The sequence below is a fragment of the Loxodonta africana genome, chromosome 9 (genome assembly GCF_030014295.1).
Source record: "Loxodonta africana isolate mLoxAfr1 chromosome 9, mLoxAfr1.hap2, whole genome shotgun sequence".
Taxonomy (NCBI): domain Eukaryota; kingdom Metazoa; phylum Chordata; class Mammalia; order Proboscidea; family Elephantidae; genus Loxodonta; species Loxodonta africana.
In genome coordinates this window covers 12,843,726-12,864,934 of record NC_087350.1, presented here as the reverse complement: position 1 = coordinate 12,864,934, position 21,209 = coordinate 12,843,726, and the positions used below count along the sequence as shown (strand labels likewise).

Below are 21,209 nucleotides of genomic sequence, written 5' to 3'. Positions count from 1 at the left end.
CGGATAAGCAAAGCATTACTGAAAAAGAAGAAGAAAGTGGGAGGCCTCACTCTACCTGATTTCAGAAGCTATTATAGAGCCACAGAAGTCAAAACAGCCTGGTATGGTACAACAACAGGCACATAGACCAATGGAACAGAATTGAGAACCCAGATATAAATGCATCCACGTATGAGCAGCTGATATTTGACAAAGGACCAGTGTCAGTTAATTGGGGAAAAGATAGTCTTTTTAACAAATGGTGCTGGCATAACTGGATATCCATTTGCAAAAAAATGAAACAGGACCCATACCTCACACCATGCACAAAAACTAACTCCAAGTGGATCAAAGACCTAAACATAAAGACTAAAACGATAAAGATCATGGAAGAGAAAATAGGGACAACTCTAGGAGCCCTAATACAAGGCATAAACAGAATACAAAACATTACCAAAAATGACGAAGAGAAACCCGATAACTGGGAGCTCCTAAAAATCAAACACCTACGCTCATCTAAAGACTTCACCAAAAGAGTAAAAAGACCACCTACAGACTGGGAAAGAATTTTCAGCTATGACATCTCTGACCAGCGCCTGATCTCTAAAATCTACATGATTCTGTCAAAACTCAACCACAAAAAGACAAACAATCCAATCAAGAAGTGGGCAAAGGATATGAACACACACTTCACTAAAGAAGATATTCAGGCAGCTAACAGATACATGAGAAAATGCTCTCAATCGTTAGCCATTAGAGAAATGCAAATTAAAACTACGAGGAGATTCCATCTCACTCCAACAAGGCTGGCATTAATCCAGAAAACACAAAATAATAAATGTTGGAGAGGCTGAGGAGAGATTGGAACTCTTATGCACTGCTGGTGGGAATGTAAAATGGTACAACCACTTTGGAAATCTATCTGGCGTTATCTTAAACAGTTAGAAATAGAACTACCGTACAACCCAGAAATCCCACTCCTCAGAATATACCCTAGAGAAACAAGAGCCTTCACACAAACAGATATATGCACACCCATGTTTATTGCAGCTCTGTTTACAATAGCAAAAAGCTGGAAGCAACCAAGGTGTCCATCAACGGATGAATGGGTAAATAAATTGTGGTATATTCACACAATGGAATACTACGCATCGATAAAGAACAGTGACGAATCTGTGAAATATTTCATAACATGGAGGAAACTGGAAGGCATTATGCCGAGCGAAATTAGTCAGAGGCAAAAGGACAAATATTGTATAAGACCACTATTATAAGATCTTGAGAAACAGTAAAAGCTGAGAAGAACACATACTTTTGTGGTTATGAAGGGGGGAGGGAGGGAGGGAGGGAGAGGGTTTTTTATCGATTAATTAGTAGATAAGAACTGCTTTAGGTGAAGGGAAGGACAACACTCAATACATGGAAGGTCAGCTCAATTGGACTGGACCAAAAGCAAAGAAGTTTCCGGGATAAACTGAATGCTCCAAAGGTCAGCGGAGCAAGGGCGGGGGTTTGGGGACCACAGTTTAAGGGGACTTCTAAGTCAATTGGCAAAATAATTCTATTATGAAAGCATTCTGCATCCCACTTTGAAATGTGGCATCTGGGGTCTTAAATGCTAACAAGCAGCCATCTAAGATGCATCAGTTGGTCTCAACCCACCTGGAGCAAAGGAGAATGAAGAACACCCAGGTCACACGACAACTAAAAGCCCAAGAGACAGAAAGGGCCACATGAACTAGAGACCTACATCATCCTGAGATCAGAAGAACTAGTTGGTGCCCGGCCACAACCAATGACTGCCCTGACAGGGAGCACAACAGAGAACCCCTGAGGGAGCAGGAGATCAGTGGGATGCAGACCCCAAATTCTCATAAAAAGACCGGACTTAATGGTCTGACTGGGACTAGAGAAATCCTGGTGGCCAGGGTCCCCAGACCTTCTGTTGGCACAAGACAGGATCCATCCTCAAAGACAAGTCATCAGACATGAAAGGAACTGGACAGTGGGTTGGAGAGAGATGCTGATGAAGAGTGAGCTAATTATATCAGGTGGACACTTGAGATTGTGTTGGCATCTCATGTCTGGGGGGGGATGGGAGGATAGAGAGAGTGGGAAGCTGGCAAAATTGTCAGAAAAGGAGAGACTGGAAGGGCTGACTCATTAGGGGGAGAGCAAGTGGGAGTACGGAGTAAGATGTATGTAAACTTATATGTGACAGACTGACTTGATTTGTAAACGTTCACTTGAAGCTCAATAAAAGTTAAAAAAAAAATTTCTCTGGTGCCAACACACCTCAGACATAGAACAATTAATTATGCAATGACATTTAATATATGAATTATAAATTGTTCAAAACACCAAAAGAGAATATATGAAAACTGACAGTGTAATGCATGAAATGTCATTACTCTAGAAATCATAGAATTTCAGATACTTAATCTGTGCTCTATGCTGTTCCAGGTGGTTTACCTCCCCTAGTAACTCACATAATCTTCCTGATCACCTGGTGAGGAACGGTTGATGTTAGATTGACATTAGGAAAACAAGAAGATGGCACCAAAAGTCCTCACTGGGAGTATTAAATATGGGATATGATAGTCAACTACTTTACAATCCTAACCCACTTTATAACCCTAGTGAGCAAAAAATAAAAGGGAATGGGCTGAACTAATGTTTGAGAGGAGGTCTTTAGCTCATGTGTACGTGAGATATGACATTAGGTGAGGAGAATATGAAATCTCTTTGCCATGTTTCTGGGCAGGAAAGAGCCTTGTCCAACTGAATTAATGAGGTCCACCCTGCCGTTGCCAAGGGGTCTATCTCAGGAGCCTTAGGGGTCTTCCAAGGAGCATCACACAAGCATCATCCTGTTTCCTTCCCAACCAATGGCTGAAATTCTTGGATTTCACAATTGTAGATTTAGGTTTACATTTACATGGAAAATAGTTTCTCATAAAGATAATACCACCTTATACAGTAAGAAAGCTCAAGAGGTACAAAGACGGATTGAGATGTATGCCAGGCTTGGGGTTGTTCTAAGGATCTTTCCCCCTGGCCATCAATAGACCTCTGCTGTCTCTTGTTCACAATTTGTGTTGATGCCATGTTATGTGGGCACTGGGAAAAGAGAAGTGGTCACTTTTCTGGTACCAAGAAAGAATGTAGGGTGTGAGTCAATGGAGCTTGGTTCCAAAGTTGGTGGCAATGACTAAGCAGGCCTTCAGGATGGCCCGTCGGGACACATCGTGGACCCTAGGCTGACGGTCCAGTTCCTTTCACGTGGTTAGTGTGGCCTTGCGTCAACTTTCTCTGAATTCCTCTTCACCTCTTAACACTCCTTCATCACTTGCAGAAAGCCTTCCCTTCCGCGCACCTGAAGGTGAATGTTGTCCTCACAAGGTGCAAGTGAACAATGTGCTGGGAGGAAGAAAGGAAAGTGGCCTTAGAAAGGTTAGATTTAGGGTCAGCCAGAGCCGAGTTTTAATATCAGCTCTGTCACTTGCTGGCTGTAGGACCTACATTGTCTGAGCCTCAGCTTTCTTATCAGTAAAATATGCATAATCACATTTCATTTGGATAGCTCTTCCAAGAGAAGTGATAGTGTATGGAATATGGCCTAAATGAAAATGGCCTAAATGAAGGTTTATGCTATTTCTTCTGTGAGAGTATTCAACAGGGGAAGGCTGGAGTGGTCTGGTGGACGTTCTGTAAGGATGTTGCACTAGGCTCAGGCCTGGATGAGTAGAGAGTCAAGGTATCTGGGGTTTTTTATTTCTGTTCCTGAGACTGTGCCTGGCTTCATTTTCTCTTTGCCTTGTCACAGCCCCCTCACCATGCACTGCATGTCACTGTTTAGTGTTCTTAGCCCCTGGAGACCGTGCTTTTCTAAAGGCAGGATGAGTGTCCTTGTCTTCCCTTGGACTAGGACATTAACATAAAATAATAGTAATATTCATATCCACTGTCATTTGCTGAATATGTTTCATGTGAGAGTTGGCTCAGTGCTTGTCACAGATATAGTTCAAAGTCAGAGCTATCTAATGACTTAGAAGTCATTCCCATTTTACACATGGGCACAATTATTGCAAGTTCACACAGTCAGTAAGAGGAAGCCAGGATGGTTCCAAAACGAAAACGAGATCAGTTGCCGGTGTCAGTTCCAACTCATGGTGATACTGTTTCACAGTAGGGCTGTGCTGCATAGGGTATTAGGTGAATTTCTAAAGGACATCACCATGTGTTTGTTCTCAGGATCTACTAGATGGGCTCAAACCACCACCTTTTCAGTTAGCAGCCAGCTTATTAAAGCTTTGTGCAACCCAGGGGCTTCACATGGCTTTAAATCCTACAATCTTCCACTGTTACAAATCAGGCACAGATACGGTTAACAACAACAAAAAAAAGAACTATTTCCTCTACAACTTAGTTTCCCTGAAGTAAAATTTCCATGCAATGAAACTCACCCATTTCAATTTATAGTTTAGTGACTTCAGCAAACTTCGGCAATTTAAAATACTGTGGTGTAACCACCATCTCAATCAACACCTAGACCATAGATTCAGATTCTCCATCACTGCATGGTTGTCTTTCAGGTAAATAGTCAGGAACAGTTCAGACTCTGCTGATTTTGACAGTCACCATTCAGAGGCCACAGGGTAGAGCTGGTGAGAAGACCCTGAGGACTTTTATTTGTGGACAAGAAGGGGACCGGCATCCACCTCTGTGGTGAGACCTCTTTACCCACGATCTCATTAAATGTGTGTGTGTGTGGAGTGCTCATTATAAAAAGAAATCTACATACTATCGATGAGCATTGTGATGCTGGGAAAAGTGGCTTCATCCAAAGAACCCAACTGCCTTGCCTGACTCCCAAAACTGTGATGCTCTGGACTCTGCTTCCTTGACTTTTCTTGTATCCTTAATGGCAGCCAGGGCACAGTCGAGTCTGCTTCACTTTTCTTCATCACAAGAGGACTTGATTCCTCAGAGTAAACTCTCTCTCCATCCCATGACATACACCTGAAAAAAACTGGCCCTGGATCTCCCAGCTCTGTTCATCATCAGCCCTTCTAGCAATTTCCTTCATGCAGTCTTGGTGTGGGATTTTCATTCCTGGGTCAAGGTGCTGAGACTCTCCTATTCCTCTCTCCTAAATCTCAGGATCCATGTCTTACCACTTACAAATTAAATAAAGCAGACAAAATCAAACACACAAGAAAATCACCCACGTATGTATCATTTATATATTACAATCACAAAGGGCTCTGAATATACAAAATGATCTTGGAAAAGAAGAACAAAGTATGTGACTCACACTTCAAGATTTAAAATAGCACTACAAAGATACAGTAAACAAAGCAGTTTGGTACTAGCATAAGGACAGACATAGATACAAAGGTATAGAATTGAACATCCAGAAATAAATTCATATACCTTTGTCCAATTTGTTTCAACAATGATGCCAAATCCATTCAATACAGGAAAGAACAGTCTCTTCAACAAGGGATGCTGGGGCTTCTGGATCTCCATATGAAAATGCATGAAGCTGGACACATACTCCATACCATACACAAAAATTAAATAGATTGATGACCTAAACAGGGGAAGAAAAAAAAAAAAGGGAGCTAAAACCAAAAAACCCTTAGAAGTAAACATCAGGTTTATGTTTCAGGATTTCCCCCCCACAACTTCATAGATACGACCCAAGAAAAAAAAAGAAACAGATAAATTTCTCTTGGTGAAAACTGAAATCTTTTCTGCATCAATGAGCACTATCAAGAAAGTGAAGACATACTTGGAATCTCTACAGTGCTTAAGGGTTTCATATCCAGAATTATAAAGAGTGCCTGGAACTAAACATAAAAATACAAATGACCCAATTTAAAAAACGGACAAAATACACAAATAGATATTATTCCAAAGAAAATATAGAAATGGCCAGTAAGCAAGTGAAAAGATGTTCAATATCATCAGTCATTAGGGAAATGCAAATCAAAATCATGATGAGATGTCACTCCACACCACACCAATGGCTGTTAACAGAAAAAAACAATAAAACAAAACAAATAAGGACCTGGTGAGGATGTGGAGAAATTTGAACCCTTATGCATTGGTGCTGGGAATATGAAATGCTACGGCCACGGTAGAAAACAATTTGGTGGTTCCTCAAATAATTTAGCATAGAATTACCATATGACTCTGTAATTCCTCTCCTAGGCACAAACACTAAAGAATTGAAAGTGAGGAAACAGATAATTAGGCACTGACATTCACTGCAGCATTAGTCACTGAATCAAAAAGGTGGAAACAACGCAAGTGTCCATCAAAAGATGAATGGAGAGCGGACCCGAGATGGCGGAGAAGTCAGACGCTTCCGGTGAACCCTCTTTCAACAAAAACCCGAAAAACAAGTGAAACAATTACATTTATGACAAGCTAGAAGCCTTTTAGAAGCCCTGAACAACAAAAGCAAAGTTAGAAAACGGACTGAGCATCAGGGGGATGTAGAGACAGTTTAGAAGTGGAGAGGAGTTCCTGAACTTGAATTGCTGGGAACCCTCAGGCTGCAGCGGGCTGGTGGTAGTGTTCAGCTGCATTTTCCTCAGGGAGAAACAGCCTGCCACACAGCCTACTCACACCTCCGAAAACAGAGAACGGTGCTCTCGGCAAAAGCTAAGTACTTGTGTGTATTTTACTGCGCCCCCAGCCTCCAAGCCGGCTTCAGTGGCTGTTGATTTCCCTGGGCCTGAGACAGGCCCTGCTGCATTTCCTGAGCCATTCTCCTGGCCTTGGAGAAGGAATAAATTCACAACTGGGGAAAAGGTAATCTGCTAGCTCCACTAACCTAGGGAGCTCAATACAGAAGCAGCTCCTGTCCAAGCATAAATGGTCCGTGGACTTTGAAAACATTTTCCACCCTGCATGGACCTGTGTGGACCTATTCCAGGAGAATAGGCCCTTGTTGGCAGACCACAACTGTTTCAGCTGTGTGGTGGAGAGGTGGGTTTTTGATGTTTGACACCGCTTTGCCTATTAAAAAGGGTCCTCACAGACATCAGGGGCCTAAGGACTGGTGACTCCAATCGGGTCACCCAGCCACCCACCACAGAGATGTAAGGTTAACTGGTACCTGCCAGTCCTTACGACCAAAAGCAGTGGGTGCCCAAGGTCCATCTGTAGAACCCACCCACCTATGCACTCTAGGGAACAGGGACATACTTTCCTCACAGACACTTAGGAGATAGTTGTCAGCCCTGCGCCTTTTTCAGAGCATGGCCCCCTGCTGCAACCAGACACTGGTACCTACACCAATAACCCCGGCCCCTCTAAGACTGTAGGACAGAGCCCGTACCACACACATGATGATGAAATACCTGGACCCCTGAGCTGAATCCATACAAGAAAAGTGAATGGACTCCTAGGATCATACACCTGGTAACAGTTCTAGCAATCTGGTGACAGGATATTAGAGCTTCAAAGGTAAAATAATCAAGATAGCTCAATCAAGCAACCTACTTAGACATATTAAAACAAAACAAAGCATGAAGCTAGGATATACTAAGCAAACATAAATGAAAGAAATATAATAACTTATGGATGGCTCAGAGACAACAGTCAATATTAAATCACAGAGATGCAGACCATGATCACTTCAACAAGCTCTGAACAAAAAGAATCAAGGGATCTTCCTGCCTTTCTGGAATTACCGGATGTAGAATACAAAAGATTAATATACAGAACTCTTCAAGACTTCAGGAACGAGATCAGGAAGGAGATCAGGCAATACGCAGAACAACCCAAGGAACACAGATGCGCAGTTGAAGAAATTAAAAAGGTTATTCAAGAACGTAATGAAAAATTTAATAAGCTGCAAGAATCCATAGAGAGACAACAATCAGAAATTCAGAAGATTAACAATAAAAGTACAGAATTAGACAACTCAATAGAAAATCAGAGGAACAGAATTGAGCAAGTGGAAGGCAGAATTGGTGAGATTGGAGATAAAGCACTTGACACCAATATATTTGAAGAAAAATCAGATAAAAGAATTTAAAAAATGAAGAAACCCTAAGTATCATGTGGAACTCTATCAAGAGAAATAATGTGATTGGAGTACAAGAACAGGAAGGGATAACAGAAAATACAGAGAGAATTGTTGATAATTTGTTAGCAGAAAACTTCCCTGATATCATGAAAGATGAGAAGATATCTACCCAAGGTGCTTATTGAACTCCACATAGGGTAGATCTTAAAAGAAAGTCACCAAGACACATTACAATCAAACTTGCCAAAACCAAAGATAAAGAGAGAATTTTAAGAGCAGCTAGGGATAAACGAAAAATCACCTACAAAAGAGAGTCAATAAGAATAAGCTCCGACTACTCAGCAGCAACCATGCAGGTAAGAAGGCAGTGGGATGACTTATATAAAGCAGTGAAGGAAAAAAAAATTTCCAGCCAAGAATTGTATATCCAACAAAACTGTCTCTCAAATATAAAGGCAAAATTAGGACATTTCTCAATAAAATTCAGGGAATTCATATAAACCAAATCAAAACTACAAAAAATACTAAAGGGAGTTCTCTAGTTAGAAGATCAATAATATCAGGTATCAACCCAAGACTCGAACACTGGGCAGAGAAATCAGATGTCAACCCAGATAGGGAAATCATAAAAATAAATCAAGATAAAAAAACCCTCAAAACAGGGTAACAGTGATGTCGTAATGTAAAAGAACAGAACATTAAAACAATAAAGATGGACTATGAAATGATCTTTCATATGGAGAGGAAGGCAAGTCGATATAAAAAACAAAAGTTAGGTTTAAACTTAGAAAAATGGGGGTAAATATTAAGGTAACCACAAAGGAGACTAACAATCCTATTCATCAAAATAAAGTACAAGAAAAAAATAGAGACTCAGCAGAAACAAAATCAACTACAACGAATAAGAGAAAAGGACAATATATAAACATAAACTACCCAACACAAAAAATTCAGTGGGAAAAAGAAACTGTCAATAACACACACAAAAAAGACATCAAAATGACAGCACTGAACTCACACCTATCCATCATTACGCTGAATGTAAATGGACTAAATGCACCAATAAAGAGACAGAGAGTGGCAGAATGGATGAAAAACATGATCTGTCTATATGCTGCCTATGAGAGACACACCTTAGACTTAGAGACACAAACAAACAAACTCAAAGGATGGAAAAAAATAAATCAAGCAAAGAAAAAATCAATAAAGGGCAGGAGTGGCAATATTAATTTCTGACTAAAGAGACTTTAAAGTTAAATCCACCACAAAGGATAAGGAAGGACACTATGTAATGAATAAAGGGACAATATACCAGGAGGATATAAAAATATTAAATATTTATGCACCCAATGACAGGGCTGCAAGATACATAAAACAAACTCTAACAGCATTGAAAAGTGAGATAGACAGCTTCACAATAATAGTAGAAGACTTCAACACACCTCTTTCGGTGAAGGACAGAACATCCAGAAAGAAGCTCAATAAAGACACGGAAGATCTAAATGCCACAATCAACCAACTCAACCTTATAGACATATACAGAACACTCCACCCGGCAGCAACGAAGTATACTTTCTTTTCCAATGCACATGTAACATTTCTTAGAATAGACCACATATTAGGTCATAAAGCAAGCCTTAGCTGAAGCCAAAACTTTGAAATATTACAAAGCATCTTCTCTGTCCATAAGGTCATAAAAGTAGAAATCAATAAGAGTAAATCAGGGAAAAGAAATCCAACACTTGGAAACTAAGCAATACCAGCTAAAAAATGACTGGGTTAAAGAAGACATCAAGGTTACAATAACGAAATTCATAAAATCCAAAGAGAACGAAAACACTTCCTATCAGAACCCTTGGGACACAGTGAAAGCAGTGCTCAGACTTCGATTTATGTCAATAAATGCACACCTACAAAAAGAAGATTGGGCCAAAATCAAAGAATTATCCCTACAACTTGAACAAATAGTAAGAGAGCAACAAAGGAAAACCTCAGGCACCAGAAGAAAGCAAAAATAAAAATCAGAGCAGAATTAAATGAAATAGACAACAGAAAAACAACAGAGTTAACAAGACCAAAAGCTGCTTCTTTGAAAAAATTAACAAAATTGATAAACCAATGACCAAACTAACAAAAGAAAATCAGGAAAGGAAGCAAATAACCCAAATGAGAAATGAGATGGGCGATATCACAAGAGACCCAACTGAAATTAAAAGAATCATATCCGGTTATTATGAAAAATTGTACTCTAACAAATTTGAAAACCTAGAAGAAATGGATGAATTTCTAGAAACACACTGCCTGCCTGAACTAACACAAGCAGAGGTAAACCAAAAAAACCAAACCCAATGCTGTCGAGTCGATTCCAACACATAGCGACCCTATACGACAGAGTAGAATTGCCCCATAGAGTTTCCAAGGAGCGCCTGGCGGATTCGAACTGCTGACCTTTTGGTTAGCAGCCGTAGCACTTAACCACTATGCCACCAGGGTTTCCCAAACAGGGATAGAACAACTAAACGACCCCACAACAGAAGAAGAGATTCAAAAGGTAATCAAAAAACTCCCAACAAAAAAAAGGCCTGGCACGGACCAATTCACTGCAGAGTTCTACCAAACTTTCAGAGAAGAGTTAACACCACTACTAAAGGTCTTTCGGAGCATAGAAAAGGATGGAATACTTCCAAACTCATTCTGTGAAGCCAGTATATCTCTGATACCAAAACCAGGTAAAGACACCACAAGAAAAGAAAATTATAGACCTATATCCTTCATGAACACAGATGAAAAAATCCTTAACAAAGTTCTAGACAATAGAATTCAACATCATATCAAAAAAATAATTCACCATGACTAAGTGGGAGTCATTAGAATAACAATTAATGTAACCCATCATATAAATAAAACAAAAGAGAAGAACCACATGATCTTATCAATTGATACAGAAAAGGCATTTGACAAAGTTCAACACCAATTCATGACAAAAACTCTCAGCAAAATATGAATAGAAGGAAAATTCCTCAGCATAATAACAGGCATTTAAACAAAGCCAACAGCCAACATGATCCCAAATGGAAAGAGTCTGAAAGCATTCCCCTTGAGATCAGGAACCAGACAAGGATGACCTTTATCACCATTCTTATTCAACATTCTGCTGGAGGTCCTAACCAGAGCAATTAGGCTAGATAAAGAAATCAAAGCATCCAGATTGGTAAGGAAGAAGTCAAAGTATCTCTATTTGCAGATGACATAATCTTATACACAGAAAACCCTAAAGAATTCTCAGGAAAACTACTGAAACTAATAGAAGAGTTCAGCACAGCATCAGGATACGAGATAAACATACAAAAATCAGTTGGATTCCTCTACACTAACAAAAAGAACATTTAAGAGGAAAATGCCAAATCAATACCATTTTAAAGTAGCCCCCAAGAAGATAAAATACTTAGGACTAAATCTTACCAGAGATGTAAAAGACCTATAGAAAGAAAACTACGAGACACTGCCGCAGGAAAGCAAAAGAGACCCGCATGAGTGGAAAAACATACCTTGCTCACAGATAGGAAGACTTAACACTGTAAAAATGCCTATTCTACCAAAAGTCATCTATAGATACAATGCGATTCCGATCCAAATTCCAACAACATTTTTTAACCAGATGGAGAAAGAAATCACCAACTTCATATGGAAGGGAAAGAGGCCCCGGATAAGTAAAGCATTACGGAAAAAGAAGAACAATGTGAGAGGCCTCCCTATACCTGATTTTAGAATCTATTATACCTCCAAAGTAGTCAAAACAGCCTGGTACTGGTACAACAACAATACATAGACCAATGGAACAGAATTGAGAATCCAGATATAAATCCATCCACGTATGAGCAGCTGATATTTGATAAAGGCTCAAAGTCAGTTAAATGGGTAAAAGACAGTTTCTTTAAAAAATGGTGCTGGCTTAACGGGATATCCATCTGCAAAAAAATGAAACAAGACCCATACCTCACGCCATGCATAAAAAATAACTCAAAATGGATCAATGGCCTAAACATAAAATCTAAAACGATAAAGATCATGGAAGAAAAAATAGGGACAATGCTAGGAGCCCTAATACATGGCATAAACAGTATACAAAACATTACTAACAATGCAGAAGAGAAACTAGATAACTGGGAGCTCCTAAAAATCAAGCACCTATGCTCATCCAAAGACTGGGAAAAAGTTTTTTTAGCTAGGACACTTATGATCAGCATCTGATCACTAAAATCTACATGATACTGCAAAAAGTCAATTACAAAAAGACAAATGAGCCAAGTAAAAAATGGGCAAAGGATATGAACAGAGACTTCTCTGAAGAATACATTCAGGTAGCTAACAGATACATGAGGAAGTGCTCCCGATCATCAGCCATTAAAGAAACGCAAATGAAAACTACAATGAGATTCCATCTCACTTCAACAAGGCTGGCATGAATCCAAAAAACACAAAATAATAAATGTTGGAGAGGTTGTGAAGAGATTGGAACACTTATACACTGCTGGTGGGAATGTAAAATGGTACAATCACTTTGGAAATCGATTTGGCCCTTCCTTAAAAAGCTAGAAATAGAACTACCACAGGATCCAGCAATCCCACTCCTTGGAATGTATTCTAGAGAAATAAGAGTCTTGACACGATCAGATACATCCACACCCATGTTTACTGCAGCATCGTTTAGAATAGGAAAAAGATAGAAGCAATCGAGGTACCCATGAACAGATGAATGGAGAAATAAATTATGGTATATTCACACGATGGAATACTACGCATCGATAAAGAACAATGATGAATCTGTGAAATAGTTCATAATATAGACGAATCTGGAAGGCATTATGCTGAGTGAAATTAGTTGCAAAAGGACAAATATTGTATGAGCCCACTATTACAAGAACTCGAAAAATAGTTTAAACAGAGAAGAAAATATTCTTTAATTGCTAGGAGAGTGGGGAGGGAGGAAGGAGGGGTTTTTCACTAATTAGATAGTATATAAGAATTATTTTAGGTGAAGGGAAAGACAACACACAATACAGGAGAGGTCAGCACAATGGGACTAAACCAAAAGCAGTTTCCTGAATAAACTGAATGCTTCGAAGGCCAGTGTAGGAGGGGCGGGGATTTGGGGACCATGGTTTCAGGGGACTTCTAAGTCAATTGGCATAATAAAATCTCCTGAAAAAACATTCTGCATCCCACTTTGGAGAGTGGTGTTTGGGGTCTTAAATGCTAGCAAGTGGCCATCTAAGATGCTTCAATTGGTCTCAACCCACCTGGACCAAAGGAGGATGAAGAATACCAAGAACACAAGATAATTATGAGCCCGAGAGACAGAAAGGACCACATAAACCAGAGACCACATCGGCCTGAGACCAGAAGAAATAGATGGTGCCCGGCTACAACCTATGACTGCCCCTGACAGGGAACATAACAGAGAACCCCTGAGGGAGCAGGAGAGCAGTGGGATGCAGACCTGAAATTCTCCTAAAAAGACCAGACTCAATGATCTGACTGAGTCTAGAAGGACCCCAGAGGTCATGGTCCCCAGACCTTTGATTAGCCCAAGAGAGGAATCATTCCCAAAGCCAACTCTTCAGACAGGGATTGGACTGGACTATGGGATAGAAAATGATACTGCTAAATAGTGAGCTTCTTGGATCAAGTAGACACATGAGACTATGTGGGCAGCCCCTATCTGGAGAGGAGAGGGCAGAGGGGGTCAGAAGGTGGCCAAATGGACATAAATTAGAGAGTGGAGGGAAGGAGTGTGCTGTCTCATTAGAGGAAGAGCAACTAGGGCGATGTAGCCAGGTGTATATAAGTTTTTATATGAGAGACTGACTTGGTTTGTAAACTTTCACTTAAAGCACAATAAAAAAAAAAAGTTGCAGCCTTGGAAACCCTATGGGGAATTTCTACTCTGTTCTATAGCGTCACCATGAGTCAGAATCGACTCAACACCACACAAAATAACCGTGTTTGGAGAGGCTGGGGGAGAAAACAGAGACCATGGGTAGCCCTAGTGAGAAGCTTTTCTGTTCCTGGCAGCAATGAGTCTGACTACACTTAGAGCTCAGTAGCCTTCAGTGCAGTCTGGTTTCACCAGCATGAATTTTGAGGGAAGAGTTGGGACAGCAAAGAGGGTGATTACTCATAGGTCTATTCTCACAACAAGCTCTGGTGTTGAGCTGGAGCTCTGCAGCCACACAACGATACCTCCTTGATGATGCCGGGCATGATCTCACAGATGAGGGGTCCCCCTCCCCCCTTCCCTGGATTCTTCAGAGCTGGATGGAGGAACCAGAGGGAAAGCCCACCTTCCTGAGCATAGCCATAACATCTACTTCCCTCGACTACTTGTTAAGTTCTCTACCAAGACGGGGGCGGTAGGAGGGGGGCGGGGGGGGCAGAAAATCAAGAAGCAATGTCGAGTGATGATAAAAGTAGATCTAGTGAACAAAAGACTGAGTCCAAGGGTGAACAAAAGTGTGAGCCCAAGTGTGAACAAGAGTGTGAGTCCAAATGTCAGCCTAGCCGTTTAAGGAAGCTGTTGCAACTGTGCTCTGACAAGTGCCTAGCGACAAGTGCCCATCACCATGCGCACCAAAGTGCCCCTCTGTACCCCCCGCCATGCTCCCCTCCATACCCCCCCAAGCCCTGTGCCAAGCCCTGTCCTCCTAAATGTCCCTCTCCCCACCCACCCCAGGAGTGAGGCACCACGGGCACCACCATCATCTTCACCATATAAAGCAACATGGGGTTGGGGGCTGAAGCCATGAACTGAAACCAGGAACTGAAAAGTAAATGTGTTCCCCTGCTGTGCAAAAAAAAAAAAAAAATAGATGAATGGAAACGCAAAATGCGACCTATAGTTACACACAATATTATTCAACCATAAAAAGCAATGAAGTTCTGAAACATGCAATAAATGCATGGACCCTGAAAACACTGTTCTGAGTGAAATAAATGAAATCCCAAGAAGGATCCCGCTTTACCTGAAAATCTACAATATGCAAAGATATAGAGTAGATTAATGGCTAGGAGGGATGGAGGCAGAAAGCATGAGGAGTGATTGCTAAAAACCAAGCAGTGACAAAAAGAATTTTCAAAACCAAATGAAAAGAAACCTATGAAATCCTACCATGTATTACTGATTACATACTGTATTTAAAAATACGTGATATTTTACAGTATAAAAGCAGGCCAATCACCATTCTGCCAACAAGTGTACATAACTACTACAAAGTAGGTCATCATGTTGGGAATAGCATATGAAGCAGGCTGGGCAAGCTGCAAGTAATCCATTGGTACTACAAAGAAGCAGTTACTGGATTATTCCAGAAGGAGGTGTCGGTATACTTTGGGGCAGTAGAATCTACCACAATGAAGGAGACTCACCATAAGGCTCAGAAGTCCTTGGTGGGTCAAAGTGAGGTAGGAGCCACGTGTGGAGTCAACTGGGGTCCACCATGGTCATTTGACACCCTCTGTTGTGTTTGAAGCTAAACATGATATGGGGGAAAATAAAGAAGGTCAGGTCACCCTATCAGAAAAACAGGAAAGGCTGAGATGAGACTCCCAGTGCTAGCAGCATCCTGAGGCTTCAGAAAAGAAAGGACTCAGGGAAGATAAGAGCTATGTCTATTCACAGGTGGGCCTCCCCAAGCTCTCTAGATCCAACTTCCCTGCCCTCCCTCAGGCACAGGGCTTCCCCATGCCCTCCCCTGTCCTTATCCCACCCGAACCCCTGCCCTGCTTCTCCCACTTCCAAGGAACTGGCACCAACCCTGCCTGGGAAGGTAGGGATCAGAACTAAGAGATAAGACAAACCAGGGGAAACCCAATCCATTCTCTCTTGGGTTCCTGAGGCCTCCTGTGACAGAAAAGACAAGGGGTGTGGCTGGGAAGCACTACTATAAATAGGGCATCTGTCATCTTCTTCCAGATTGTTCAAGGAACACAGACCCAGTTCCTCAATCGCCTCACCTGTCAGCTGCTCTGACTCACCAGATCTAGGCTTGGCCCCACATATCTGCTCAGGTGTGACTGAGACCTTTGCCTGTATCTCACACATCTCAGCACAGGGGCACATCAGAAGATTCACCCTACCCACAGCCAAGGTTGGAGGGATTCTGGCTGTTTAACCTTGTATCTGGCTGTTTCTCAGCCAACTGAGGTCCCGTCAACTTAGGGTTCTTGGGGCCTTCTCTTCCCAGGCCCAGGTGTATTTTCCCTACCTCCTGGTTACCAGTGCTCTTTGACGGTACAGAAAGGCAGCCAGTTTTGGGTCAGGAATGCCGTCATTTTTAGAAATTTAAGGGGGTCTTTTGCAGCAGATTTGCCCAATACAAAATGTCAATGTGACACCTTTCATTTTTAGAAATTTCAGGGGGTCTGTGGCAGCAGATTTGACAATGCAAAATGTCCTTTGGTGTCCTGACTGCTGCTTCCATGGGTCTTCATTGTTGATTCAAGGAGCATGAAACCCTTGACAACCTCAAATTCGTCTACATTTTCTTTATGTTCAGTATAATCCACACTGAAGGCTATAGTCTTTGACCTTTATCAGGGAGTGCTTCAAGTCTTCATTTTCAGCACGCAAGGTGTGTCAGCTGCATATCCCAGATTGTCAATGACTTTCCTCCGGACCTCATGCCCCATTCTTTTTCATATAGTCCAGCTTCTCAGATTGTTTATTAAGCATAGAGCTTGAAAAAGGGAGATGAAAGAATACAATATTGCCACATCCCTTTTCCATGGACACACAGAAGGGCCCAAGTCCCCCAGATGCTCCACTCACAACCTCCAGTAGAGTACCCCAATGATGCCTAAATGTTCTTGCTTAGCACATTTTAATGACAGGGACATGCACAGACACATACACTTAAACGCACTTAAACACACACACACACACACAGACATGCACTGATCAGTGTCGTGTCGGTAAAAACTTATCAATCCTCTCTGCGGGGGGGAGTGTGGTAAATCTTGATTTGTAGAGATTGACAATTTCCCTGATACAAATAATCCCGCCATGGCCCATCTGAACCTACCAGCCTGATGTCACTGACTCACACTCGGGCAGAGATAAGCACCATCTACTATTCCAAGTTAACAGGAGCTGATTCCAGCATACCTGATCCACTTTCCTATTAGTACGTACACACATTCCACCTGCACAATGAGAAGGACCCTTAACTCCCATCCCTAATATGTAAACCAAGTATCACTGTACATTTCCAGGAGACACAGCTCCTCACAACTCTTGAACACACACATACAACTACTACCCACACCCTGAATATACAAACATACCACCTCATACTGCCTATAGTCTTAAGACAAAAACCCTATGGACTGTGAATACTCACAGCCATTCCTGCAGCTATGTATATACTCTCCACACGTGCCTGAACACACACATGTACAACCAAGAGGACCCAGATATACTCACTGAATACATACAATCAAGCTCTCTAACACCACCAAGTTCAAAATCTCACCTCATAAAAAAAAAAACAGGCCCACACGAAATTCTACATCTCTAAAACATACATAACACACAATTCCCAAATGCATGCACAATTTATATAAACCCTCTCAGTTTCCAAATGTACATCCTGAACCTCCACATCTTCCAGAATAAACACCCCAGAAAACCAATGAAACCAAATATATACACAACCACATACAAACTGTATTATTAACATATAAGTACATCCCATGAACACTGAAAACGTACATACGAGCTATCCCACCAAATTCTGCAAGAATTAGACCAGAATTGGCACAAAGAAGAACCCTAACTGCCTTCATACAGATACAAGCCCTCCATACACTCACTCAAAACCCAACCATGGGTATACACCTCACACATTCAGAGATGCAGGTAAAACTTCAAAACATCAACAATCCTTGCACTCTAGCTAACATACATACACAACCCATACCATTATGCACCCATGCGCTCACACATGCCAGAGACAGCATACACAGACACACACAAATACCCCCAATTCCTCAAAGTGTACATCACCCAAAACACTATAGATTATCACACGTCTCTAGAATACAGCCTCACTTCCTCAACATCCGAACATGCCCAAACACACCTTGAAACACCCTAATATTCTCCAAAGAAACACGTGTAGAATACTCCAAGAATAATTCACCCACCCACTCCTGACTTACACACACCAGTATATACTCCCCATTTACAATGAAATATCTCTTGCACATCCTGAATAAATACACTGGAACCCCGTTCCGGGTCCATTATCTCATGTTCCGAAACAGCCACATTCTCAGTATCTCACACATAACCATGTCAACCTGCATGTACCACATGTAAAAACAATTCTCCCACTCCCTGTGCAAATACACAGCCCCATCTTTTCATTAGATACACGCCTCCTCATTTCACATTACATACCATACTCCCTACTGAAAAATATTACACCTAGCTCTAGATAATATTCATCCAAACGGCCATGCCCCTTCATGAAACACACAAACTCATTACACATACAACTGTCCTCATACCCCAAACATAACCTAAATTATACAGCATACTAAAAGTTGGCAAAAATATGGCCTTATTGAGGCAGGCAGCCTCAGAGCCTAATCCTTCTGAGAGACACCTGCTCTGGCTTATCCTCCCACACTGAGCAGAATAAGCTGCACATTCTTTTAAACTTGTCCTCGACAAGGTGACTACAGAAAGGGCCATAGATGGCCTCCACCTGCCTCTGGGTAGAGACTTAACATCCTAATGAAAGAGAATCAACCTCTTTTGCCATCCTGGGGATAGAATCCTTGTCTAAAGAAAAGGTATAGTCATCACCAAGCTCTGAGCTCCTGCCTGAAGGTCAGTCCTGAATATTCATGAGGAATTTGCATTTCCTTGTCTCTTCTCTGTAAAAGCTTACCTCTCCAAGGTGCCTGTGAGCAGTCTTGGAGGCAACAGTCCGGATTGTTCCTTTCTGTGTACAGGGAAATTAAGGCATCTTCCTGATCTCCCACCTCAGCCTCTTGTTTATTGGCTACAACAAGTCATGCTGAGCAAAACCTGGGTTTTTCACCTGGCAACACTACAGGTTCCAATATCAATATAACCTCACACTGCCTGCCTACACATAGTTCAACAATCCAAAATACTCCAACAGAAATCAATCCCCAATTTTCCACGATACATTATCATGCCAACCCAGACCAAACATGGAAGAATGCATGTGCAACTCCAGAAAAGCACCCAAAGCAACACATTCACACAGCACGCCCTGTGCACACACCAGTGATCTTCCCTCGTTCCCCAAATAAACATAAAGGACAGGCCCTACACCCAAGCTAATACACACAGGCACACTCCCTCAGATGCCAATTGTAAAGCAGGGAAACACATTCCAAACCCTACAAAAACACACTCGTACTGAACCACACATATTCATGCAGACACCACCAAATACAATACAAATATCAACTTCCCAAGAACCCATTCAACACATACACAACCCCCAAACTGTGAATTCATAGAAACACATTTCCAACAGACTCCCAAATAGTAGGGACAAAAGCACTCACACCCCTCAGTTCCCACACGCCATATGAGGCCTGCGACTATATCTCCACCCTATTTCCACAATACACAACACTGCACAAGTACTTTACCCTCAAAAATCAAACACAAAACTTTCTTATCTCCTCAGGTACAAACACTGACCCCCGACAGCTTCTCCACAGACACTCACTCCGCTGCTCCGGTATAGAAACACAAAAACAGCACCTTACAGCCTCAAATGCACACACAGTTGTGTGCTGGCAAAGGATTACACACCCACACCGGCATTCTGCAGAGTTATACACACCTACAAAACGTCCCGGATATACATGGAGGAGTGGCACATAATTCACTGATTTCAATCGAACATGCAGTACTCGTGACTGGAAATCGTTTATACACACGTCATTAGCAGGAGGCTTTTGTAGATCTTGGCAAACCTCTTGCATCCTTTACCCACCATGCTTGGAAGTCAATCGTGATTCCATGCAGGACACTACAAATAAATGTTTGATTTTTAGTCAATTCAGCAAAGTCACTGACTTCCTGAGCAAATCAGTGTCATTTGAACATGAATGTTGGTTGATAGTTTTCTTATGTTAACAAGGAAGACCTAAGAGACATGAGGTCCTAGGCTGGAACGTGACAGATTTTCCTTGACAGGAGCTCTTTCTGTGCTTAAATGGAGAAAAAAGTGCCTTTCAAATCCTTAAAGGCTGTTCAAAATTAGGTATTCTTCAGAATGTAACAGATAATGACTTGACACACTTGTCATTTGAAACAGGCATTCTGGAAAATTCCCCCCTCATTTTCTGTCCACCAATTAGGAGAACAATCACTGCAGTCCTGAGATGCAGCCTTTGCCATTTCCCGTGGTATAAATACTGCCAGCACAGGACAAGCTAGCAACCTGAGGGCACTGAATTCTACACCATGAAAGGGGATCTCCCTGTACAAAATCCACGCCTGCAAATAACCCAAGAGCCTACAGGAGGGTAAAGCATAGCAGCAACATTACCAAGGATGTTTGCGTGTCCCTTACCTTCCTTTGTAATAAAACTGACCTATGAGAAAGCGGTAAGAGCGGTGCGCTCCTGTGTGCAGGGTCTGAGGCCTCCCCTGGCACAGCCCAGCCCAGCGCGAGACCTACCCTTAGGGACCCTGCCTTCCCTGCTCCTGCCGCGCGCCTCCCTGAAGGGGACCTTCTGCAACTGACGCCTGAGGCCGTTAGAGGGCGGCAGTTCGCGCGCCCCAGAGCCTTGTCCCAGGAGGCTGTGCGCATGCGTGAGCTCCTCAAGCAGGGAGGGCTTAGCCTTGCACCCTGAGGGCTTCTTACCTAAAGCATACCTTTGTTGTGAGTGCATTCTGACTCACAGCGACCCCATAGGACAAAACTCCATCATCCGAGGGCTATTTTTGCCTCAGGCAGCCCTGCTGATAATTGAAACCTCCCAGACTGCCTTGCAATAAGAAATGCTTGATTTTCACATCACCTGCCTGTGAACTTCCTTCTTGCTGTAGTTGTTAGGTGCCATCCAGTCAGTTTTGCCTGTGAACTTCCTTCTTGCTGTTGTTGTTAGGTGCCATCCAGTCAGTTCC

At 41.9% G+C, this 21,209-nt stretch overlaps 1 protein-coding gene across 1 annotated transcript in view; it reads left to right on the top strand.

Moving 5' to 3' along the window:
- LOC100665359 (NUT family member 2G-like) overlaps positions 1 to 21,209 on the top strand; it is a 45,544-nt gene that overhangs the window by 12,325 nt on the left and 12,010 nt on the right. Inside the window, exon 2 of the mRNA XM_064290966.1 lies at positions 20,715 to 20,894. Within this exon, the coding sequence (XP_064147036.1) occupies positions 20,715 to 20,894 (180 nt within the window). The remainder of the gene's footprint in view (positions 1 to 20,714; positions 20,895 to 21,209) is intronic.